Source organism: Scleropages formosus, chromosome 17 (assembly GCF_900964775.1).
Source record: "Scleropages formosus chromosome 17, fSclFor1.1, whole genome shotgun sequence".
Lineage (NCBI taxonomy): Eukaryota > Metazoa > Chordata > Actinopteri > Osteoglossiformes > Osteoglossidae > Scleropages > Scleropages formosus.
The window spans coordinates 24,580,155-24,606,371 of NC_041822.1; the positions used below are offsets into that span (position 1 = coordinate 24,580,155).

General features: G+C 51.3%; 1 protein-coding gene across 1 annotated transcript; it reads left to right on the plus strand.

Annotated features, from left to right (window-relative positions):
- Positions 1 to 26,151, plus strand: LOC108921845 (histone-lysine N-methyltransferase SETD1B-A-like). The gene is made up of 18 exons (XM_029259378.1): positions 1 to 1,429; positions 1,676 to 1,830; positions 2,335 to 2,433; positions 2,759 to 3,029; positions 4,386 to 4,507; positions 5,678 to 6,856; positions 10,095 to 10,850; positions 11,280 to 11,459; positions 13,114 to 13,207; positions 13,949 to 14,175; positions 14,266 to 14,371; positions 14,545 to 15,006; positions 15,353 to 16,786; positions 17,655 to 17,821; positions 17,950 to 18,075; positions 19,332 to 19,451; positions 19,668 to 19,805; positions 21,856 to 26,151. Exons 1-18 carry the CDS (start codon positions 1,369 to 1,371, stop codon positions 22,027 to 22,029), a joined length of 5,871 nt encoding a protein of 1,956 aa, XP_029115211.1. The 5' UTR covers positions 1 to 1,368; the 3' UTR covers positions 22,030 to 26,151.
- The last annotated feature ends 66 nt before the right edge of the window (positions 26,152 to 26,217 follow it).

A 26,217-nucleotide genomic window follows, 5' to 3' on the forward strand; every position in this document is an offset into this window, starting at 1 on the left:
TTTCACTCATAAAGAAAGATTAAAGGAAAAGAAAAAAAAACTTACATGTAGCTTTATTCAGACTTGGCCACTGTAGTGGGCAGGGTCAATAGTGCAACAACATTACATAATCACTAATTATATTAATACTGCATGATATTAGTATAATTTTAAAAAAAAAAACATTTAAAAAAAGTTTATTCACTAGGTTTTAAGATAAGAAACAAAATTCTGAGGTATGGGTGTGCCATGACCTAGTTAGGACAAAGATGGATTCCAGGAAGGGAAAAAATGTCAGTGATAACGTCCCATTTTTTAATCTTCCTTCTTCCCATGTCCTTTAAATGGTGCAAACATTACAACACAGTGGTGAAGTCCACAGAGAGACGATGGAAAGCAGATATAAGATCCCTTTTGGAACCATGGAGAACCATACTGGCCACTGAGCTCCGCAGCGGAAAAATGGCCGCCAGACGGGTCGGCCGCCTCGCGCTCCGCTCTCTGTTGGAGGAAGTCTCGCTCCGGCTTCTAATACACGAGCCGGGGTGGAAGCTGCCATGTGATTGGCTGCCGGCTCCTGGCGCTGTTAACCAGCCAATCGCCGAGCGCTGCGCGAGATCAGACAGTGTCTCCGTCCCGCGGATCCGAAAAAAAAAACCCACCGCAATGAAATAGAAAACATTAATTCTCCTTCACAATAATTTACAATAGCGATACTCTGAGCTTTGTCCTTGGCTTTCCTTGGCGGAAAGGCGAAATGGAGCCGCCTTTGTCATTCATTGGCTCCACTCGCTGGCAAGGTCTGATTTAATCAATTAGCGTTTTTGTTTTCCGTTTGTTTCTAAATAATCTCCGCAGTCCGTATACAGGATCCCCATGTCGAGGCAGTCACACATTTTAGTAGTCATGTAAAAAAAAAAAAAAAGAAATGCTCTGACAGGACTGCTATTCCAGAGCAGTGGTGATTCCTCACCCTACTCCAGGCTCCTATCCATCTTGTTTCCTCCTGCTGGCGTGAACAGAGGCGGCACTTTCGACACATTTCTCGAAACCTTAATTCATAATCGAACGTGCCACTGACCAGAGCGGTACGTCTGATTCTCCCGGATCGACGCATATCAATTGATATTTGATATGCTCTGGGAAAAGGCGCTCTGTAGTGAAGAGGACGTCGTGCACGGCGAGTGCCGAAAGTGCGGTCGTCGCTATGTGTGCTCGCGCGGCCGCGGTGTATTGTGGGAGAGACTGAGGATCCCGAGCAGAGGCACACAATATGCGTTGGCTCGCAAAAAGGAGGCAGGATCCTTTAAAAGCATGTAATGTAATCGGGGGAATGTAAAAGACCCCTCCGTTTCGGCAGAGAAAAAACCAAACGGGAAAAGGTGCATCATGTCGAAGGCGGGCGAGAGGAGCAGGGCGCACGAAGAACACGGCAGAAAGCAGAGTTCAAGTGAGATTGCTGTTTTTTTTTCCCCCCTCTCTTCTGTCTGTTTCCATAATGGGGAGCAGCGCTGAGCCCCCATGTTGGAGGAGCCGCTGCCGTGCGAGCGATCGATCGATCGATCGATCGAGCGCGTGTGTGTGTGTGTATGTGTCTCTGAGCAGGACGATCCGTGGCACCCGCGGTGTGTCCTCTCGCTGTGTCCTGTGGTTATATTTCTGTCCGTGTGTGTGATGATGTTTGCGATGCGTGCAGGTGTGGCGAACGGGCTGGAGCACACCCCCCCGGTGTCCGGCTCGGGGGAGAAGCGCAGTCACCACTGGAGGAGTTACAAGTTGATCATCGACCCGGCGCTCAAGAAGGGATCGCATAAGCTGTACCGCTACGATGGGCACACGTTCAGCGTTCCCGTAAGTGCCGGTGTGTGTGTGTGTGTGTGTGTGTGTGTGTGTGTGTGTGTGTGTGTGTGCGCGCGCGCGCCTCCCCCACGATTCGATTGTCGCCGTTCGGGTCCGCTGCGCGGCTTCGCGCGCCGGCTGCCCCGCACATCGGTGCATTCCCGTGCAGACGCGTGCAGACGCGTGCAGACCCCGCGCGCCGTTGCCATGGATGACACGAAGTAGCGGAGCGCGAACCGCGCGCGCCTGCCAGACACATTGTATCAAAGTGCTGAGGACGTATCAAAGTGTTCGCTCACCCGGCACATGACATGAGCCGATCGGGGCGCCTTTTCCATTTAATATTATTGTCGTTTATTGGTTTATTTATTTTTTTCCCTGAAATGCACGTGCACTGTCTGTGAGGGCTCTGGGGGGGGGGGGGGGGGGGGACGCGACGCGCGCGCCGTGCTCTTCCACAAGTTTATCGGTTAACACATTCTTGTAAACCCACTCCCGTTCTCACCACCCTCCCAGAACACAGGGATGCCCCCGGTGGACACGGTTCGAGACCCGCGCATCGGCCGCCTCTGGACCAAGTACAAGGAGACGGACCTCCCTGTGCCCAAGTTCAAGGTGATCTTTGTGTGAATGTCTGTTTTTCGCCCTTTCCCAATTTTTTCTATTTTACTCTGATAAAATGTGTTGCGATACTTCGAAACAATCTCTGTGCACTGAGATCACGGTAAGTGTCAGATGTCTCCACCGGAGCTGTCAGTCCAACATAGAAGGGAAAAATGAGGAATGTGACACTGCCAAGGATAAAAACTTCACCCTTTTTACCCTCTAATATATGTGAAGGAACAGCAGGTGACTGCTGTGGACCTGTGCGCGTGTGTGCGTGGCGCACGCGTTTTGATTCTCGACAGCACTCGATGCTCAAGTGCCCTTTCCTCCCCAGGTCGACGAGTGCTACGTGGGCCGCGTCCCTCCCAAGGAGGTGACGTTTGCCAGGCTGAACGACAACATCAGAGAGGGGTTTTTGACAGACATGTGCAAGAAATTTGGGGAAATCGAAGAGGTGGAAATTCTGTACAACCCAAAGAACAAGAAGCATCTTGGGATCGCGAAAGTGTTGTTTGGTTCCGTGAAGGCGGCTAAGGACACGGTGCAGAACCTGCACAACACGTCCGTCATGGGGAACATGATCCATGTGGAGCTGGACCCTAAAGGTGAGCACATGCCCACCGTCTGTCTCTTCGCTGGCCCTCATTCCCATGAGTGTGTGATGTAGAGGATGTGTGTTTGAAATCACGTGTGGAAAGAGTCTTCCGTTGCCTGGAAACAGAGTGGGCTGTCCCACTGGCTGTCACCCCTCTTTCCCTGCTTCCACTCTTCAACTGAATGACACCAGTTGGGGTGGGGGAAGTCCTAGTTGATTTAAAAATGATCCAAAATCAGGAAACTGTTTTAAGGAGCTTTATTGTGAGTTTAATTTTTTTTTGTAATGGATGTTTTGGTTTTATACATTTATATCTGTTTGCCAAATTGGACAATTAGATCCTTCTGTGCTGTTGGAAAGGGAAATGGCAACCTGTGGCTCTTCTGTGACCTTTCTTGTGTCTCTTTCTCCTAAATCAGATCTAACTTTGCTTATCAATAAAAACTTATATATATTTTATAGACTTTTTACATTTATAATAAAGCTGCTTTTAAATATCCTTCCCTGACAATTTACTTATGATTTTATATAATATATATATATATTTAATTTCCTGTAATCAAATGAAATGATTTAATTTGTTTACTTTTAACAGTTGTGAACATTTCAGTAAAATATTGTTTATGATGCTTAGTTTTTTTTTGTCCCTTTTTTTTTTTTTTTTTATTCTTTGTAGTCATGTGCACAAAAGACATAAAACAGATGGTATCACCAGACAGGGAAAACCACTTTATGGGGTAGAGGAAGTATTGTCGGGTTCACTGTTGTGGGGAGGATGTGTTTTCAGGCAGCTGCGTTTCTTTGAAGAAAGCATTTGTGTTTTTGCTGTTTACTCGGTTCACCTGGATTTGTCATTCGTGCAGATGTTGGTCATGTATGATATCGTAATTAGACAAAATGAACATGTGAGAAAACAGTTTGGCCTTTTCCTTTTCTGGCCCAATTGAAATATTTTCGAGCTGGATTTTCACGGAGGTGGAATTGATTGTTCCTGTTATCAGGTTGCAGACCTTTTATTGCCCCCTGAAAGCTCTCTTTCCATATTTCATGCACTCTGATAGTGAACAGTGTTTGTCTTTGTAGCCCGGTTCTGGTCAGGTGTGTGAATGAGCGTCTGTAACATTTAATATTTAAGCGCGGAACAGCGTGGGGTGTGTGCTTGAAGCCCGCGTACCTGGGCTGGACCCACCACTGTGCATTGATACCTGGCAGCGTTCGGCCCACGACCCGCAAACGGTGTCACATCTCTCGGTTGATCCAATTGGTCCTTCTTCAGAATGGAGGGGATCCCAGCAGGGGGCGAGTCCAGCCCCCGCCATCATCGCCCCACTGAACATCACTTTTTACTCTATCATCTTTTCTCCAGGTGAGAACCGCATGCGGTACTTCCAGCTCCTGATTAACGGTCTTTACACACCCTGGACTCTGCCGCTGGGGGGTGAGGAGGCCCGGGACGCTTCTCCACCCAGCCTTGCGGACACTGTGCTGGTAAGACCCCCCTCAGTTTGATTTTTTTTTTTTTTTTTTTTTAAATCACCTGTGAGAATGAATTCCATGGAATTTTAGGCTCCTCTCCAGTCCCCTTCAGGGGGTGCGGTTTGTCACTCGGATGTGGTTCAGAGAGTCGCCAGTCGATGGGGGGTGAAGGGAGTGACACAAGGGGACTTTACCCATCTGTTCCCTTTTTCCTTCTGCTGCGTGACACTCTATCGTATGTGTTTATTTATCCAACGCTTTTCTCCAAAGTGACGTCCAGCGTTGATGTACCTACACTTACGTACCCATTTATACAGCTGGATAATTTTACTGGAACAATTTAGGGAAAGTACCTTGCTCAAGGCTAGTACAGCTAGAGGTGGGATTCGAACCTGCAACCACCTCTAACTACTACACCACCAGCTCTCCCTCGCCACCCCTTTTAACCCAACAGATCCCCCAGCAGGTCTCTTGTTCTCTTTCACTGCCCATCACCGTCACTCCGTTTGACTGCTGTCATTGGGTCATCACCTGCTCTCTCTTTTCGCGTCTCTCTGGGTTTCTCCTTGTTACCGTTGTTGTCTGCGGCGGTTGCATCGGGGGCCTGAACGACGCGACGATGTTTTATTTGCATGCGGTTCACAGTTGTTCTAAGCGCAGCTGTGTGAGTGGCGCCGGAAACCTGAGCATCGTAACGATGGACACCTGGAGTCTGTGTTTGACTGATGTGTGTGTCAGGCTGCGAGCGCCACCGCTTCACGTGCGACACTTTGGGACTTTGATCTGCTCACCTGCTGGAGAGATGCAAACGAGGGTTTCAGCTGCTTTTGTAGGCCACGCTGTGATTTTTCAGGGACCATGTAGGGTCGTTGAGGTCACACTGGGGACGCTATGCAGACAAATGGCAGTGAGTGAAAGTGTCCTCATCCGCAGCGAGTCACCAGTCCTTCCTGGTGTCATTAGCCAATCGTGTGACCTCGCACCGGGGCGACGGGGCATCAGGCTGTCAATCCTTACCCTGACGGCCTTTCCTTCATCCTGTGTGTGAAGGAACGCTGTGTCCATTCGGAGCGACTAGTGTCATCTTCAGGAGACATAGAGGACATGCGGGGGGTTGCCTTTGGTATGTGCGCTAGTTGTGGTGACCAAACTGACTCGTTGCATTCTGTGGTCCCCGTTCAGGCCGGCGACCTGGGAAGGAGGCTCGCCGAGGGCGGGTCTCTCGTGGCCGGGGGCACCGCCACCCCCAACAGCACGCACACGCCCCTCTCCCTGGACACAGCGTACTCGAGCCTGCGGCAGGACACACCCAGCAGCTTCGGCCACACGCCGCAGTCGCAGGGCACGCCGCACACGCCCCGCCTGGCCGGCACGCCCTTCTCCCAGGACTCGAGCTACTCGAGCCGCCAGAGCACGCCGGTGCACCAGCTGAGCCGCAGCGACGCCCCGGGGGGCTACAAGAGCCGGCGGCACGAGACCAAGTTCCAGGATGCGTATAACCGGCGGCCGGAGCGGCATTACGTGCACGGCACCAGCAGCACTTACCGCGCCTCAGAGCCGGCCCCGTTCTCGGGCTCCGCCTTCAAATCCCACCCGCCGCCGCCCCCGCCGGAAGCCACGCCCCCAGCCCCACCCGTTGCCCCCAGCAGCTACAAATCTGCTTTCTCGCCATACCAAGCCCCCCTGCCTCCCATGTATGCCCATGCGGAACCGCCCACCCATCCGCCCCCCCGGGAGCCCGAGTATAGGAGACTGCCCCCGCCCCCGCCTGCTGCCAAGCCCTTTTCGCTGAGCGGTGCCCCCACTGTGGACTTTGTGCCGGTGAAGGAGAAACCGGAGACGCCACCGCTTCCCGAGCCGCCGCCCGCGGCTGAGTCCTTCCCCCCGGTGCCCGCCAGCCAGACCCCCGAGCGCTGCCCCTCCCGTGGGACCCCGACCCTGGAGTCGGAGCGCCACAGCCTGGACTCGCGCATCGAGATGCTGCTCAAGGAGAAGCGGAGCAAACTGCCCTTCCTGCCCGACCGTGACTCGGACACGGAGGTGCGCATGGAGGGCAGCCCCATCTCGTCCTCATCCTCCCAGCTCTCCCCCATCCCTCCCTACGTGGGCGGTTCCCAGCCCGGCCACCTGAGGGCTTCACCGGTGTCGCGGCCCTCCAGCACCGGCTTGGAGGACATCAGCCCCACTCCGCTGCCCGACTCGGACGAGGACGAGCCCATCCCAGGAACGTGCTCCCTGGTTCGAAGCCCCCTGGCTCCGCCGCCCAGCGACACCCACCCACAGGGGAAGAACCAGGAAGGTGCGGGGCAGGGCAGCGTCTCTGTCTCGGGGGACCAGACGCCCACAGACAAAATGGATGTGGTAAGAGAACCTCCCTGCTCCCCATACTACGTGTGTGTGCTTTTACACTCGTCTGCAGTTTACACTCATTGTAAAGTGGCGGTACGGTGGCACAGCAGGTAGCACTGGTGCCCCGTAGCTCCCTGGCTGAGCGTTAAGACATGGGTTTGGATCTGTCTCAATTTGAGTAAAGTTTGTGGGTTTCTTTGGGGTGCTCTGGTTTCCCCCAGACGATTCCTATTCACAGTTCTCATTACTTTTTTAAATTTTTCTTTATTTAATTAAAACATCTAAATTACATTAGTAGCTGCATGAAGATTTATCTGCAATAGTTATGATCTCCAAGTTATGGAGTCTGAACATCTACACATTAACACGTATTTAAGAGATCATGGAAGAAGATGAGGTGAGTTTTAAGAGCCTGTTTAAATGTAGGGAGAGATTCAGCAGTTCTGAGTGAGAGGGGGAGGTCACTCGCCAGTGGACATGCTGTCCCTCTATCTGCCGCAAAGTGGGAGATGAGCTTTCAAAACCGCACCCCCCCCCCCCCCCCCCCCCAAAGGACCTGCAGAGATGTGGGAAGGTCTTACTGGTTATGTTCGGCTCCCAAAGACAATTTCCCAGACCTGGTCCAGGAGGTGCAGCACGCGTCTCGTCTCGAGCGCTTTGCGAATGCTGGAGAGAAGCAGACATTCATTCGCTGAGGGATCTTCTTGTGGGACAGTTTGCACTAAGCTCAGTTGAGGTAGAAGGTGACCGTAGATTCACCGGAATTATCATGCAGATGAAATGCTAATTTTTGAAGCAGAGGGAAAGGAAATGCTTTGCTTTCTCGTTCAGCTTCTGAAAGGGAGGTGAATAAAAGACATTTGCGAACGCAAATGACTCCATCGGGGGTCTTGTTAGAGTGCTGATGAGAAGCGCGACTGCGGTAATTTACCCTGCTCACCATGTAACATGCGCTGCGAATCTGAGGAAGATGTGGGTGTGAATTAATCACGGCTGAACTGCTGGATTTTGCAGGGGTTCGATTCTGATTCTAGATCAGTGGAGTCCATCATCAAGTTTGCCAGGCACTTTAAAGCCCTGTGGTTTGACCGCAGAGCTTGACTCAGAAACTTGACTTTAACCCACTGTGGTGTTTAAACCAGTGGGACCGTGGTGGGTTCAGAACCCTCCCTAAAGTGGATGTGGACAGATGGACATAGAGACATCGTCTCCGACACGAGATATTCTGCCCATCGCTTGCTGATGACCATTGTTGTACTTAACCTGGTTTGACCGAGTGTGACCGTGCTCAAGAACACGGTGGAGAACCTGTTTTCATCTGGCCTGCCGTCTCTCTCATGCTGGCTTTGTGTGTGTGTGTGTGTGTGTGTGTGTGTGTGTGTGTGTGTGTGTGTGTGTGTGTGTGTGTGTGTGTGTTGCGGCTTCTTGCAGAAGAAACTTTCACTCCAGTTTCCCTTTTCGTCCCCTGGGGTTGGCCTCCCCCCTCTCCCGGGTGCTGGGGCCACTTTTCATCATGGTTTCAGAGCGGACATGGTTCACTTTCTATGTTCGCTCAGCAGCACACGTGACTGGAACATGCCCCACACACACCAGCGAAGCTACATGCTTCCTTACGCTGCTTTTCATACTCATAAAATTTCTGCATGTAAAACAATATTGTGTGTGTCTCTGGGGGGGTTGGGGGGGGGGGGCTTGTCAGGAAGGGGCCTCATTTCCGGGAGGGGTCTGCAGTGGTTGGGGGGCATTTCTCCCCTCTGAAGGGAGACCCCAGCTGTGGAAGTCTGGACTCCGGCCACAGGGCTGTCAGCGTAAGGGGGGAAGGGTGAGGGTGTTGGGGGGTGTGAGCTGAACAGCCGGGGGCGGGGGGGAGTTCAGCGCGAGTTGCAGTTTTAGACGGGGACACGGGAGCGTAGAGCCACAGATAACAGCTGTGTGGGGGTGTGTTGGGTCGCAGCCCTGCTGTGCACCCGTCTCCGCGACCCCTCTGAACGAGAACCCCTGTCTTCCCACAGAAGTGGCTTCGAAGTGCTCCTGCACCCTGTCACTCTCCTTCCCCCCAGGGTTGGCGTGGGGGGTGGGGCGGCAAGTTGCCCTCAGTGTCCTCACACTAGATACCTTCCAGAGCTGGGAATCAAACCCAGGACCTTCTGACAGCTCTAACTACTATGCCACCTGCACTGTGTCCTCTCGCTCTGAGCAACTGTCCTGGGGAAAACTCGCCTTCTCCGAGGACGGGACGTCCTGCCACTCGCGCCCCTGCACTCGGTGTCTTCGTCTCCACCGCGATCCGTCTACTGCCCGTTCTGGTCTGTGCGTTTGTGTCCAAATCGTAAAGAGTTAAGCATTAAATAGTGACGCTGCAGCTTCTTGCTTAATGGCTCAGTTTTGTCCCCAGTGTGAAGGAATGAGTTCCCTCTGTCCCTCAGAGCTGCTGAATCCCTCCTCCCACATTTGAGAGGCATCTCAAGGCATCTCTTTGTGAGGATTTCTCGCTACATAAATGAGTCCAACATCATCTACTATGGTCATCTATGTATTTGCCATCTGAGTGTCACTTCTCTAGGAGCTACTGGAGGGATGTGAACCAGCAACACGGTGCTGTCAGACAAAAACAACCGCGTCAGTAACCCTGTGTCCGTGTCTAAATCTCTGTGTGTGATGTGCTTTTGTTTACTCTGAGTGTTTCTCCGCTTTGGCGAAAAGTGACTGTTAGATCAATGTAGGTAAATGCAGAGAGAAAGTCCCGACCCAGAACAGCTCTTCCCCTCCAGCTCCCTGACGGTAAATCTCCTTCGGATAGGTATTTGATTATCTTGCCTTGGTCAGATGGGCCATAAGAGAGGGGTCTCCTTGACCTGGGTCTGTCTTTAAGAAAGATGAGGACGGTGGGGCCAGGCCCATGGAGTTGCCTTCGCTACCGGTGAAGTAATATATCATGGTAAAATGTAATGTTTGGTGCTTGTAGTCGGTGCCGCATCGATTTATGTCAACATCCCGGCTTATTTTAAAGCGCGGATGATTGGGCCGTGAACTCGGCGCTGGCAGCCATGGTTGTGTAATAACGTGAGTTGGCCTTCGAAACATCTAGTGCGCTCATCAGGTCTCCTGGAGGTCTTACCCCATCGAGGGTTGGAGAAAGTGTAAAGCTCTGTGCTGCCCTCCTCTTTACATTCTTTTTAAAGTGTCAGTTTTGTGGTACGCGAGTCACTGCCGTTATGGAGACCCTGATGTTCTTCTGCCCGTTCCGCAGGGTCACCAGTCTTCCGGCGAGGACATGGAGATTTCGGACGATGAGATGCCCAGCACGCCCATCACCAGCGGCGACTGTGTCAAGGGCCTGGTGGTCAGCCCGTCCGTGGGCCCCATCCCCATCCCACCCCCCGGGTTTCCCCCGCTGCCGCCGCCCCAGACGGCCTACCCACCGCTGCCCCCGCACCTGCCGCCCCACCCGGCTGTCCCCGGGCCGCCGCCGCCGCCCCCTCTGCGCGGCCCACCCGGCGTGCTCCCCCACCACATGCTGCACCCGCTGCACCCGTACGCCCAAGGCATGGTACCCATGATGCAGGTGGACCTGGTGAGCTGTCTGCCCCAGTGGCCGGGCGGCATGCACATGTCCTTCCAGATGCAGACGCAGATGCTGAGCCGCATGATGCAGGGCCAGCGTGCCTACCCGTACCCCCCCTATCTGGGTGCGGCGAGGGGCGGGGTGCTGCCGTTCGGTGACCCGTACCGCTCCTTCCCGGTAGGGGCCGGGCCATCTGCAGGCATGGGCCCCGGGCAGCCCTGGCCCCTACCCGCCCTCCCCAAGTTCAACCCCGCCGTGCCGCCGCCAGGCTATGAGCCCCAGAAGGAAGACCCACACAAGGCCACGGTGGACGGCGTGCTCATGGTCATCGTGAAGGAGCTTAAGGCCATCATGAAGAGGGATCTCAATCGCAAGATGGTGGAAGTTGTGGCCTTCAGAGCCTTCGACGAGTGGTGGGACAAGAAGGAGCGCTCAGCTAAGGTGAGACCCCATGGTCATGGAGAGAATGCCCAGGCAAAGGGTTATGGGTCCTTCCTTCTCCTTTGCGTTGGGCTTTTCTGGTACTTTCTGTGGAAGAGTTTTGTGAATGATTTACTCTCTGACCGAATTCTTAGTGTAGATTCCTCTCCTTTATTGACACAGATGAGCATTATGAAAAACTAGAGCAGAATAAATAGTGTCTCTAGCGTTGCCAGTGTAGATCAACGGGATCGACATGGTGATTGATTACCAGCTGGATGACGTTGGGTAGAGCAGGACCTTGTTTAAAGCGACTGGTTGTGTGACTGCAGTTTTGAACCTTTCCTCTAGGAGACAATATAGAAGTGAATTTATGCTTGAGATGTTGATGGTTTCCATCTGTCCTTCTTAGAGATTGAAACGTTACTTTGTTTCACCCATCTTGCACAGGCTTCGCTCACCCCGGTGAAGATTGGAGACGGAAAGGAGGAGGACAAGGAGAAGCCCAAACCCAAAGAGACCTTAGCCTCCAGTCTGCTGGAGGGTTGGAACAAGGGAGAGGGTCTCGGTTTTGAAGGCATGGGTCTGGGCATGGGTTTGCGTGGAGCCATCCGGCTGCCCTCCTTCAAGGTACTTCCTGCCATTAGTCTGAGGTTTGATCATCAGTCTGGGCTCTTTACTTAATGATTCTTATACAGTACGAAAGCTAGGTAAAAGTCTAGGATTGTAGAAAAAATCAGAAACACTACATCTCACAGAGGTTCCAATCCATCGTAAATGGTTGATTCATTCCCAGTTTAATTCAAAGATTATTGCACGTCCAACTTCTGCTTCTATCCCTGGATTCCCAGCCAGACCTTTTTTCCTGCATCCCAACCATTCTTTGAAATTGACATCTCTTGCGTCTTGCTCTCTCACCAAACCACCACTTGCTATTTTGACCCCGTCCATTCTCTTCTTTTAATGACCATTGCTCTGCAACGGGGTTGCTTTTGTTTCATCTATCTTTGCTTCCCATCTGCCTTCAAAACTGTCAACATCTCACAACTGTTAAAAAAAAAAAAAAAAAAACCTTTTTAAGACTCATACTTGGTCTAAATTATAGACTGAACCCCCTTCTCTTTTTCCTTTCCAAGAATCCTTGAATACAAAGAGTACAATCAACTATCCCTATTCCTTGCCCAGAATGTTCTCCTCCGTGGATTGTAGTCTGGGTTCAAGATAGTGTTGCCACCAAGACTGGTCTCCTTGCAGTGTGAAAAGCCTCTCCAATTTGTTACAGTTGCCTCCCCCTTCAACTCTTCTTCTCCAGCTCTGCAGCATTTGACTCTGTCAACAACGTGATCCTCCTTACCTCACTGGAAAGGATTGAATCTTTGGATCATGTTTTGAGATGGTTTGGAGCTTGACTGTCAGGAAGATATTACCAGGTGGCTGCCTCTCTGGTGTTTAGTCTGCTTCCGCATGTGTTCCACAGGGCTCAGTGCTTGGGCCCCTAACTCTTCTCCATCACTCTGTCATTGCCTCTCATTGCTTTTCCCGTTACTACTATAGAAGACATGCAGCTCTTCCTCCTCTTTCCACCAACAGAGAAACCTTCTCGCGTTGCAGGATGTGTCTCTAACATCTCCACTTTGATGGCTGGCCACGTGTACAAATCAAGACAGATCTTCCCATCTCTCTTCTGGTTTGTTCACCTTTTGTGACCTGTGTATAAAACAGAACAACTTGCCAGTCTTGTGCACTTTGACAGTGAAGCCTTTGGGAGTGACATCTGACTCCAGGATCTGCTTCTCCTAACATTTTGAAGCCATATCCCAGACATGAAGAGGATCTCCTGTGTAACAAACCTTCTCAGAACCCGGTCTTTTTCACAGCTCCTGGTCCTAGCTGTAGTTATAGCCAAGCTGGACTATTGCGACTCCCTCCTGTTTGGTTTTCTGGCCTCTGCCATCAAGCTAATGCCACATAAATGAGTCCAAAACCATCTGCCATGATTATCTATATATTTGCTATTTGAATGTCATTCCTGTCGGCCAGCTGCTTGATGGATGTGAACCAGCAGTATCGTGGTATCAGACATAATTCCTGAGAGGGAGCAAAGCCACACACGTCATGGATCCATCACTTCCTGTTTAGCTTGATCTCCATGGTAAAAGAGTTATTTGTGTGTACTGCATTTTAGCACCATGGAAACGAGCACTTCTCGTGTTTTCGAGTGCCCTCGTGTTGGGTGGAGGACGTCAGCGGCCGTGGTGCAAACTGTAGTGTTTGTGTTTTGCAGGTGAAGAGGAAAGAACCCCCCGACTCCACTTCCACAGGAGACCCCAAGAGGGCCCGGCCATCTACACCTGTAGACGAAGAACTGGAGGATGAAGGTGAGGGCACCGAGGCTGGAGATCCTTATCTCTTCCCAAGTTTTTAGACATCGACAAACACAAGCGTTGAATATAAATGACTTGTGGAAAGTGTCTGGTATTTGTGTCATCTAGTAAAAGGCAGAAGTCGATCTACCTTGGCTAATTTAGTTCATTTTTAATGTAGTGCGTTCTTCAGGAAGAAATAATGTAAATGGCACAATGAGACATGCGCTATTTCTCTCTAGCTGAAAAACACTACTTGTGTTTGCCCAGCCAGCCCATAGGGGGCAGTAAAGTTCAACCAAGCAGAGTACGATTAAGGGACTGGCTTAATTCAACTCATTTCCACAGTGTTTACAGCTCATGTCTGGTGTTCCTGAGTGCTGGTATTCAATAGCATGACATGGACCGTTAAACACGTTTGTTGAATGAATTGGTCAAGGGGGAGCTTAATAGGAATTTGTGGAGACAGCATAAGGTCATTTTTACACATTTTGAATTAGTTTTAACTGTAATATAGTTCAAAGTTCATATAATAAAAGTTTGTCTTTTTTTTAAATTTTAACCAGCTGAAATTTTCACCGGACCTCAATTGTGAAGAAATTGGGGGATATTTGCATTAACCTTTCGCTGAATGTCACTTGACCATTTGCAGATTATGATGATGATGATGATGTTGATGATTTTCCTTGAGGAGCCTGACAAAGACATGTGGGAATGAACCACTTCTCTTCTAACTCTTTACGAACGCGTCCCCAGAGACGGAGCGGGACCGGGACCCCACTGACCTCCCGGCTGACGGCACCAAAAAGGAAGGGGACGTGGCAGTGGCACGGCGGAGACACGCCAGGCCCCTGGAGCTAGACAGCGAGGGCGAGGAGGAAGAGGAGACTTCTGGGAAAGAGGAGGGGGAGGAGTCGTCATCTTCGTCATGTGATGAAGAGGCGGAGGAGTCTGACATTTCAGAGAAACTCTCTTCTCCTAAGGTACACTTGGCTTCCCCTGGTTAACACCCCAACACCATGTAAGTGGCAGATTCTGATTCAGGGAAAACTGGTCTGCTCTCCATCTTTCAGGGTGATGACAAAGACGACGGTGATGATGAAGAAGAGGAAGAAGAGGAAGACGAAGAGGACAGAGCGAGCTCCGACTCCAGCGAGAGGGAAGACTCTTCTGATGAAGGTAATCAGATTGTTTGGTGTGTCGATAAGTGGCAATTCACCGAAATACGACTCGCCCTAGTCTCTGCAGTTCAGTCTGGGTCCCGAACTGCTACACCTTCATCCCCTGAGCTGCCTCTTCTGCATCACGGCCTCTCGATGCGCTTACTCATCTCTCTCCTCCTGACCCCCCAGAAGTTGACGTCACCGCCTCTTCGAAGGCTGATTCGGACTCCTCGGAGGAGAGCGAAGAGTCGTCGGACTACGACTCGAGCTCTGAGGAGGAAGATGAAGATGCGGAAGACGTAGACACGGAAGATGTTGATGCGGAGGATGAGGACGAGGAGGAGCGAGTGCATCAGGAGGAGGAGCCTCGGGTGTTGTCGTCAGGTGAGGAGGAGGCGGAGCCAAAGCCGCCGGCCACCCCGACGGCACCGGCGGCCCCCGATGAGGAGCTGGAGCTGGCTCTGCTGGCGGTGTCCGAGATCGGCATGGAGGATGAGGAGGAGCCTGAGATGCAGCAGCAGCACAGGGTGTTCCTGGAAACGGAGGAAGCAGCCAGTGCCATGCGAACACGCCTGGATGACCCCGTCGCTCACCTCCTGCCCGCCGAGCAGGGCCTCGATCTCCGGCCTCCCTCACCCAAAGGGCTCCCAGGTATGTTTACACTGTTTACTGTAGTCCACTGGGTCTGCTGCCTTTATCTTTCAATTAGATAACGCCAGCAGAGTAATTAGGAGCAGCTTGCAAATGGGAGTCCCTTCGGGAGATGGGGTTTCCAGACGATTGAGGGGTTCACAAAGAGGGCAGCGTGTAATGTAGATGTCAGCATGGTGGGCGAAGCGATGCTGCTCAGTGAGCTAAATGGGAGCTCGTGGAGTCAGTTCCAGCTGGCAGACACACACCGAACTTTGGGTTCCCTCACGGGCTTGGAACCACACCTGGGTTGCAAGACCTTCTGCTCACATGTTGTTTTTTTTTTTTTTTTTTCTTCCCCCATCAGCCGAGGAGCCGGAGATCGAAGTGGAGCCGGACCTCCCGGAGGTGAAGATGGAGAGTCTGGAGGACATCGGGACTCTGTGGCCACCCACCCCAACAGGCTCCCTGGGCGATAGCGACTTGGACGTGCGTTTGAAGAACAAGTTCTCGTCACCCGTTGTGGAGGAGGAGTTTCCGCGCACACCAGGAGGGGAGGCGGCAGTCTCGCTGGAAACGGAGCAGCCCGTCGACAAACTGCAGCCTCCTTCCTCCCTGCCGCTCGCACACCTCTCTGCCGGATCTGCGGTTGAGGCCCCACCTTCGCTGCTGCCCCCAGAGCTCCCTCCCGACCCCCCCGTGGTTGGGAAGCTCGGTGTGGACGAGGACGTTCCCCGCACTCCCGGCAGGGACCTGATGGGTAAGGTGGTCGCGAGCCTGGGGAAGTCGCAGAGCACGGACACGGTTCCCATGACGCCGGACAGCGACGCCCCTCTCACTGGGAGCAGCCTGAGTCTCATCTCGCCCCAGGTCCTGGGCAGCCCTTTTTCGTACCCATCTCAGTCGCCCAGCCTCAGTGCGGGGGTCCCGCGCACCCCTGGGAGGGATTTTAGCTTCACACCCACCTTACCCCCTGTCGTCCCTGACGTGCCTGCCACAGCCTTCAGTATCCCCATCCACAGGAAGTCCTCTTCTGACAGCGTAGAGGAGCGTGTGCTCTTCAAAGAACCACCGCCCAGCGGCTCCCCCCAGGGCCCCCTCCCGACCCCGGTCCCCGTAGGTCTCGACGAGCTGGAGTCCCCCCAGTCAGCACCCGTGTCTCCGCCGCTCGAGAGCCTTTTAGATGCCACCGCCGTGCCGAAGGAGCAGCCCGCCGTTCCACCTAGCGAACCGCCTGCTCCGCCTGATGTCACGCCGCCCAAGAGGAAACCAGGGCGTCCGAAGACCAAGAAGACACCAGTGGCTGTCCCTCCCCAGGAGGTGCCGCAGGCAGCTGACGTGCCCCCATCCGAGCCTCCTAAACTCCCGGTTAAAGAACTGTTCCCAGAGGTAACCGCAGCAGCGGCAGAAGCAGCAGGCTGCCCCACGGACCCCTCAACAGTGACTTTGGACTTCCGGGAAGGATGGGAGGAGCCAAAAGCGCAGGATGCCACACCCTTTGCAGAAGCAGACATCTTTCCATCTCTTCAGGAGGAGCCAGTGCTGAGGCCGCAGCGGAGGGTTCGGCGGCGGCAGGAGGAGCTGCTCCTTCTGGCCACGCAGCCTCTGGTGTCCCCGCCTCCCGCCACGCCGTGCTTCCGCCCACGCTCTGAATTTGAGGAGATGACCATCCTCTACGACATCTGGAATGAGGGCATCGATGAGGAGGACATCCGCTTCCTGCAGGTCACCTATGACAAGATGCTGCAGCAAGACATTGGCAACGATTGGCTGAACGACACTCTGTGGGTCCCCCATCCTCATATCCTTTTGCTGCTCTCAACGGTCCATTGGCAGATTGACCTCTAGAGCCAGCCAATAGGAGTGGAGTACCACTGTTACCACCTGTAGGACCAGAGGAGATCTGAGTGACTTGAGTTGCGGAGGTTTTCGTCGTTCTAAGAAGAGTAGGTTCACAACCTTAAATATAGTACAACATCTAAAATAAAAAAGATGAATTGCACACTAATAGAGAATGATACCACTGCATGTTTACTTTAATTATGTTGATTTAGTTGAACCGATTTGAAATTCAGGTGCAGAGTTATAAATGTAAAGTCGTGTACGCTTACCCATTTAGCAGACACATTCCAAAATATAGCAAATTCAGTGTAAACGGTGATTTCTCAACAATGGTCAAAGAGCTTTAGACACATACTCACTGGATTATGGGCACATAGTTTGATACCACCATGTTGCTAGTTCACATCCCTCCATTAGCTCCTTTACAAGTCAAATTCAAATATCAGATACATCGATAATCATAGCAGATGGTGTTGAACTCATTTATGGAGCTGTCCGGAGATCAGGAGAGAAGTGGCTCTCAAAGAGATGGGTTTGAGACTGTTTTTGCATGCGGGAGGGATTCAGCAGCTCTGAGGGACACAGGGAGCTCATTGTATCATATAGGCTTTAGAGTTTGGACCCTTCGGGAGTGGAACTGCTAGGCTGCTACGGGGGCGGGGTGGAGGGCACAGTGCTCTTGCTGGACAATTGGGACTGATCTTATGTATTGCAATCTATCAGTCGCAAGGAAACGGACAGGCTGAGCTCTTGGATTGCTGTGTTCCGGGCGGTTGTCGATTCCGGTCTCTCCCGTTATACCAGCCCGTCTCTTAACTCCCGGGCACCTACCAGCATCCCCACAGTGAAGAAGAAGAAGCGAGAGGACGGCATACGCGATCACATGACCGGGTGCGCCCGCAGCGAGGGCTACTACAAGATCGACAAGAAGGACAAAATCAAATACCTCAACAGCAACCGACCGATGGCGGACGAACCCCCCCAGGACACGCAGGTCAGCTGGCGGCCTTTGTTCCCACTAGTGTGTGTCTGTGTGTGTCTGAGAACAGCTGCAGCGTGTGTTTATCCTCTCCGTTTCTGTACACGCGTGACCTAAGTGCACATCGTCATACACGCCTGCAGGGAATGAGCATCCCGGCTCAGCCGCACACCACCACGCGGGCGGGGTCCGAGCGCCGGTCCGAGCAGCGCCGGCTCCTCTCCTCCTTCAGCTGCGACAGCGACCTCCTCAAGTTCAACCAGCTTAAGGTAGTCGACCCCTCGGGACGCCGCCGTTCTCCTCGACTGCCTGTTTGCGCTAAGACGAGGCCTCCGGAACCGCTTTGGTCACGACCCTGAACGCTACCTCGTCCGGTCGCGACGATCCCGAAGCGGCTACGCGACCGGTCGCTTCATTACGTCCCGTTTATTCCTACAGTTTTATCGAACTAATAACAACACGGTTTTCAAAGATTTTAATTGGGGTTAGTGGAAAAACAAATTTATATGAAAATGAAACCTGACTGCAGTTTATTATTAGTTGTTACATTTGATTCCACGCACAGTAAAATTGATCAAGAACCACAGGTAAATTGACAGGTTAGATGCAGTAACTACTCTCGACTTTCTCGCATACAAATTTTTTTTTATAGAATATTTTTGAATTATTCGGAATGCAAAGGAAATTTTGGCATGTATTTGTTTTGCTAAATTTCCCCCCCCATACATAGCGACTTACTGATGAGCTACTTACTATTTTCCTGTATTTATACAGCTGGTTACATCCATCCATCCATCCATCCATCCATCGTAAGGTACTTTAGGGTACTACAGTTGTAAGCAAGATTCAAACCTGTGACCTTCACGTCCGAAGGTTGCCGCTGTCACTGTCACTGTGCTCCATAAAGATGTCAAGTATACGTGAAATATATAAATAAATTAAAAGTAATACATTTCAATTAGGGAACTGTTTTGAAACCGTTGTGCACATATGGAAATGAAATATTTAACAGCGCATTCGGTAAATTCAAAATAGCGAAAATCCAGCTCCATCTATAATATTGCAGTACAAGTGTTACTGTACAACAGGCCCCTCGCTGCTCTGCTTGACATGAACCGCTAGAACATTATTAAGCGTTTATGAACAGTATATTTTCCTCAGTAATTCTTCATCAATCACTCTTTAAATGATCCTTATGTTCCAGCAAAGTAATCGCTTTATGACACTAATATTTCTTTTCCGAGGCCCTCGTTTGGGTCATAATGACGAGTTTGGGAACTTCTGCACCACAGCAATAGTGTGGCGTGGAAGCGACGATGTGTCTGGAACAGGTGTCACCGGTACGTGGTAACGTGGTAACGGCAGGACTCCACAGCAGTGCTAGTTATTTCAGCTCTCAGATGCGGCAGCTGATGTTCCTTTTTCACTGGGGCTCCTGACTGTCTCAGCGTAGAAAAAGGGTCAGTTTACCTCTCTGTTGGGTTTTTTTATTTTTTTTTTAAATTATCGTTGTTTTTAATGACAGTTCCGCAAGAAGAAGATCCGGTTCTGCAAGAGCAACATCCACGACTGGGGCCTCTTCGCGCTGGAGCCCATCGCGGCGGATGAGATGGTGATCGAGTACGTGGGCCAGAACATCCGACAGGTGAGGGGGCAGCAAGTCGAGCTCGTTGGGATTATCAGGGGCAGAATTTCGGGTTAAACCCAAACTCAACCCCGACCCTAACCCATTGCTATCCACGACCCAACCGCAACCGTAAAGGATGTAAGACAGACTGCGCTGAATCCGTACCTGGTCATGTCGGGGGCCTCGCCTTTCCCCCGCCTTTTTCACCGCCTTTCCCCCGTCCTCCTCCTCCAGGTGATCGCGGACATGCGGGAGAAGCGGTACGAGGACGAAGGCATCGGCAGCAGTTACATGTTCCGCGTGGACCACGACACCATCATCGACGCCACCAAGTGTGGCAACTTCGCTCGCTTCATCAACCACAGCTGCAACGTGAGTGGCACGCGAGACCGGGCTTTGCCCAAACCTGCTGCTCGTCCCCACATCCAGCGATCCTTCTGATCTCCTCCAGCTCATCCCGCGAGTGGTTCCCAAAGACGCGCTCGTAGTCATCGTCACTTGTCTCGCTGCTAAACCCTCCGTGTGAATTCAGCCGCGAGCTATAAACGTGTCACTCAGACTTCGGTGTTAATAATGTAGTATTTTTACATTAACTTTACTGGCCAAGTGCATCCGCATGTAGATGGAATTCGATACGGCACATGCTCCTTTGGGTGTATCTGACATACAGAGCAGCATCGAAGCGATTGGGTAACCATACGCAGTGCTGCTTGAAAGTATGTGAACCTCATAGGGAGGCTCAGTGTTAAACCTTAAAATAAACATATAAGATGAATAAATTACTATGATTTAGACAACTGACTCTACTTACCTACTTGCTTTAACCAGTGCAACTTGGGCTTCACCTATTCTTACACCTTTACACTACTTGTGTGTTTCTACTAGACACACGGTTTCCTCTAAAGGGAGCAACATATGGAACCGATCATTACACACCTGTTATGTCACATGAGAAACACTGATTCTCATTCAGTAATTATTTCATGGTAAAAGTAGCTTAAGGGACTCAGTTGTTCAGATATTTTCAAGCAGCGCTGTAGTAACGAATTTTGCCGAAGATGAAACCAGTATAAAACAGCGGACTTTGCGGGAAGTCTGCGAAAATATTTAATTAAGGCGGAGATAATAAAATTGAAGGGGTGCGGTGGCGCAGTGGGTTGGACCACGGTCCTGCTCTCTAGTGGGTCTGGGGTTCGAGTCCCGCTTGGGGTGCCTTGCGGCGGACTGACGTCCCGTCCTGGGTGTGTCCCCTCCCCCTCTGGCCTTGCGCCCTGTGTTGCCGAGGAGGCTCCGGTTCCCCGTGACCCTGAATGGGGCAAGCGGTTCAGAAAATGTGTGTGTGATAATAAAATTAAATATAAGAACAGGTAAGGTCATTATACTGCGTTGTAGGAAACAATGAGACACTAACACGCAAGAATGCTACATTGTGTAACGGCTCTGTTATATTATTTCACTAATTTCACGTAGTACTTAATTTTAAAATAATAGATTGATATAAATTGAGCAGTGTCTTCATGTTGCACTATTTACATTTACATTCATGAATCTGTATTCTTGTGCATTTTCTTTTCAGCACCATTAGAGCCCTCAGTTTTTTTTTTTTTAAACCTTTCTAGCCGTTTTAAATTTGCATTTTCATTTGCATATATTTACATTTATTTATTTAACACACTTTTCTCCAAAGCAGCTTCCAATGAACTCTATGTAGTGTTATCAGCCCACACCACCTTATTCACCGCGGTGATTTACACTGCTAGATACACTACTTACAAAGGGTAACTCATTCATACATCAGTGAAACACTCTGTCACTCAACCACTATGGGGGAACCTGAGCAGCATGTCTTTGGACTATGGGAGGAAACCAGAGCACCAGGAGGAAACCCACGCAGACACGGAGAGAACATGCAAACTCCACACAGACTAAGTCTCAGGGATCGAACCCATGTCCTCTCACACCACCCAGGTGCTGTGAGACTAACTTGAAGGGAAGGGAATCCCAAAGTTTTGCTACCAGAATACACTGCTAGACACCCACACAAGACGAAATGTGGTCCCTTTATAGCAGCACAACCGGCCGATGTTATCCCACAACAGATGGTCGTCCTTCTACATTACAACCCAACCTTGGAGCTTAAATAATAACATAAGGTTAATGGAACTGCGCTCGCAAGTCCAGATCATCGGAAGTTGCATAGGCTGAGGTCTACCTACAAGGGTTACCAGTGACACCTTAGTAAATGTAGCATTTTGGGCTAGACACCGTGTTACCAGTGCAGGTTTTGGTTGCTGCTGACAGTGGAATCTTGATGTCCTTTCAGGAGCGAATGGGGATCATGGTGCTCACTTCAGTCGTCCATGAGATGCATGCTTGAAGGGGTAAAAATGAAAATGTAGACTTTTTTCTCTTTGTCTTTCAGCCTAATTGCTATGCAAAGGTCATCACGGTGGAGTCGCAGAAGAAGATTGTGATATACTCTCGGCAGTCCATCAGCGTCAACGAGGAGATCACTTACGACTACAAGTTCCCCATTGAGGATGAGAAGATTCCCTGCCTCTGTGGGGCGGAGAACTGCCGAGGAACCCTGAATTAGAGCGTGACCACGTTGGGTTCACCCTTGTTGACCTAGGGCCTCGTGGCATCAGGGTCTCCCTGAACGAAAATGTGGCTTCACTGGTGTCTCCCTGACCTAAAGTGTGACAGCACTGGGGTTATCTAAAGCAGCATGGGAGGCATCGTCTATTACCCTGCTTCAGTACGGTGGACTAGCGGGGGCCTTCAGCATTGGGGACACCCTGCCAGTAGGATCCTTTAGCACTACAGGCACCCTACAAGTAGAGTCCATCAATGTTGGGGACGTTCTGCAAGTAGGGTCATTCAACATTGGGACACCCTACAAGTAGGGTCCATGAGCTTTGGGACACGCTGTAGTCGGGCCGTTGAGCTTAAGTGACACCCTGCCATAGGATCTTTCAACATTGGGGACACCAAGCAGTAGTGTCCTTGCTATGAGGGACATCCTGTAAGTAGAGTTCTTCAGAACAGGCTCATGGGAGTGAACTCCAGTGTGGATGAGAGCCCAAACCCAGTGGGACAAGGGAGAATCACATGGGAAGGAGGTTCTGCCAGCGCATCGCACACATCCCTGAGGCTGCCTTCTGCCTTGCTCTCTGCTGCGCGGGTGTCCGGCTGATGTGTTCGTACCTTCACCTTGCCTGTTTACAGTTTGAGGTGCTCTCGACAAGGGTTTGACGTGTGTCCCGAATTTTCTCCACTGCACAACCGCACAAACACTAATTGTTGTACTCATCATACCTCCTGCTGCCCTGGTCAGCTCCCAGTTAGCCGCCCCTTCATCCCACCGTCCAGATCTCCACCCGCCCGCCTCGCTGACCTTCGTTGCCGCACGGTGGAGCTCCCTTCTGGCAGTGCTGCTATTTCCCCCACATTTCCTGCTCAAGTGACAGTGTAGCGTACGGTACGGACTGGTGTGAAGGGGTCTGGCCTTGGCTGACTTGACGAAATAGACATGTGACTTGGGTCGCCATGGCAACGCTGATGGACTCGCTGTTTGCACTGCGCTTCAATCAGTGGTGTGAGCAGATCTGATGGGTCCTACCTGCCAGCTGCAAGCATGTTCCTACGCACATGTGTTGCCACACTATAGTTTGTCTTGCTGATCAATAAGCTTATTTTATGGTCACTCAAGTATCACCTAAGTGAAAGTAGATTCAGGCTGCAAAGATTGTTAGGCAGGACTTTGGTCCTGGTTCCGTTAATCTGTTCATTAATGGGTCATGGGTCATATTACGTGTAGTGGGTCTGGATGATTTTTCGTTTCAAGGAGACCTTGCTGAGTACCAAGCGCAGTATTCGATACTTTGCGGCCCCTGTTGGTTCTTGAGGAAGTACGAGACCGACAGGAAGGCAGTTCTGTTCCCTTTGTTTCCCTCCGTCTTTGAACGGCTCTCGCCGGTCATCTCGTGTCCAAGAACCGGTCTGGTGCTGTTTCGGAGGTCTGCTCAGACCCCTGGGCCCCTGGATGTGGCCGGGATGGTTTTTAAGACTAGAGATGTGGTACCACTGTCCCTTCTTAAGGAAATATCTTCCATTCACATTGAGATGTTGCTGGGCTGGTCCTTGGAGGACCTTGTGTATTTACACCCCCACCCCCCACAGCTGCTCCAGCCTGGCTGCTGATTGGCTCGTGGGCATGTTCATCACTAGTGTCTATCGCACAGCGCTTAAAAACTGCAAGAGTAACACTGGTTGTGATGTCAACGCCCCCCCCCCCCCACCCCTCTCACCCGGTTGGCACCAGTCCATGCTTCAGTGATTTAGTCTTAAGGTCTTGGAACCTTTGGTGCTACAACGAAGTCAGAAAGGGAAACGTTGAGTAGCTTCAGTGTATCGACCGTTTATTTGGCTGGCAGAGACCTGCACTCCTGTAACACCCTCTCCTGAACCCCCCAACCTGGAGCCTGGTCCTGCTGTGAACCCCAACTCCAGTAACCTTCAACCGTCATCTTATCCATCAAGCGCCCAACTCAACACTAACCCTCAGTCAACCTCCAACCTTCGATACTGTAGTGACCTTCAACTCAACAACTCAACCGTCCTCTAATCCCAGTCATTCTCTTAACCATCAATGCTCTAGTGAATCCCAGCTCTCAAAATAACCTTCAACTATCCTCTAAATCATCACGTTGTACATGGGTACTCCTGTAACCCTCAACCATGTAGCCCCAGTCAATCTGTAGTACCCTAGTAACCCCCCCATCATCCTGCACTCCTGTAACCCTCTGCTGTCGTGTAGCTGTCAGACATCCTGTGAACCTTTCAAAGCCCCAAAGCCTCATATTCTCATCAGCACCCCTTCAACCCTCAACCTAAAGTCTTATGCTCTTGATCCTCAACAGTCAAAAAAAAAAAAACCCTCCTACCCAACCCTCCTCAAACGCCGTCTTCTACCCCCAACCCAGAAACCTGCTCTCTATTAACCCCCAGCTCCCCTGTAGACCTCAACTCCCTTCAAACCCCCAACCCAGACTCCAGAGAGGTTATGCCAGAGATCTGCAGTTGTGGCCCAGAATCTCAGCATCATCCTGGTCTCTTCTTACTCACGGCTGTCTACTCCTTTAGCCATGTAGCTGTTAGGACAGTAGACCGCCTCACCCGGCGGTCCAGGCGTCACTCGGGCGCTGATTTAAACGGATGCCGAAACCTGCAGGACTCCGGAGCCCTGGATGCTCCTAGGGGTCGAGCCTTTCTGACACGTTCCCCTTCCCGTGGCACGTTCTTCACGCGGTGCTCGTTAACGTAGCAGCAGGTGGGAGAGTGCACGTCCTCATCTCCTGTGTCCGAGCGCCTAGTGAAGGTCTGCGGCGGTCGCTCTCGCGCGACACTTTTACGGTCGTCGTCGACGTTCTGTTGTTACTAATGCACTAGGGCCTGGAGCCCCACTCGCCAAGGGCCCCGGACTGTGACCCGGAACCCGGGTGAATCCGTCGCACCTCGGGCTCCCAGGGGTCACGCAGAGCGGGGCTTTTTAAACCATGTAGCCATGGATACTGTACAGCTTCATTTGTATGCGAGGAGTTTTTATCTCTCTGAATTGGGGGGAGGGATCCTTTCGTTTTTTTTTTAAAAATATATTTAAAGTGGTGGTGTTTTTCAGGGAGCATTAAAAGAAAGTGAAAGTGACTGTTTCTCTAAGGCATAGGCACGCCTCACGTTACATGAATCCATAACTTCCCTCGGAAAGAGTGTTTCTTGTGGAAACGTCGTCTTTTTCCCCCCCGACCCCCTTTTCTCGGTAACGTCTCACCTGTAAATAGTAATTGTGAATATTTTCGTCTGTGGAGTTTGCTGCGGGGAACCGTTGCAACGAGTTCGGCTTGTGTCAAGCCCCCGATGTAAATTGTGTGTACAGGCGCCGCGGGGGTGCGAAGAGGAGGAGCGATTGCTGTGAGCGAAAGGCACCCCCCCCCCCCGACCCCCCCGGGGCCCTCACCTGCTCCCTCGACGGTCTAATTTATTACGAGGAGAAGAAATAAAAGCTGAATTGAGACACGCGGAGACGCGCAACGCGAGAACCGCGAGTGTCGTTCCCGGACGGAGTCTAACGCACAACCGGTTCCCCTCCACCTGCCGCCGAAGCCGAGGGTTCGAGCGGCGTCCGGAGGAGGACCGCACACCAGCTCCACGGTGTTTGCGGTCACGCTCGCTGCCGTTTCCCCCCTTTCCATCCGTGCCGTTCTTGCCCGTTCCGAGCGCGTTCGCACGAGCCCGTGCATTAAAAGGTATGGATGTTGGAATTTTTGCAATAAAAGAAAAATCTAATGTCTGAGACATTTTTATTATTTTTTGTGACTAATATGGTTACAGGCCTGCATTAAAATGTACAATTTAGTTTTTATTTTTTACACTTTTTTTTTTGTCCACGGTTGATGTGCTCTGTATCTGTTGTCTTGCGCTACGATATGTTCATATTTTTGTGAATTCATGATTATGTATCATTGTATATAGTAACTTTTATAAAGCAATCCATAAACATACTGACCTTTTGTTAATGGTTCTGAGCCGTGTCTTTTTGTCACTGCCGCTTCAGCCCATATTCGCTTGAAGTCGTAAGATGCGGGTTAAGAAAAGGCCCACAAAGAGGCGGTGAAAGAGCTCAGAAATGAGGGGGAAAAGGACGTCTGGGATTCATTTGTTTATTGTGGCAGCGAACGCGTTCCTGTTCAGAGGAAGGGCTGGAAGAGCCGAACGCTTGAATTTA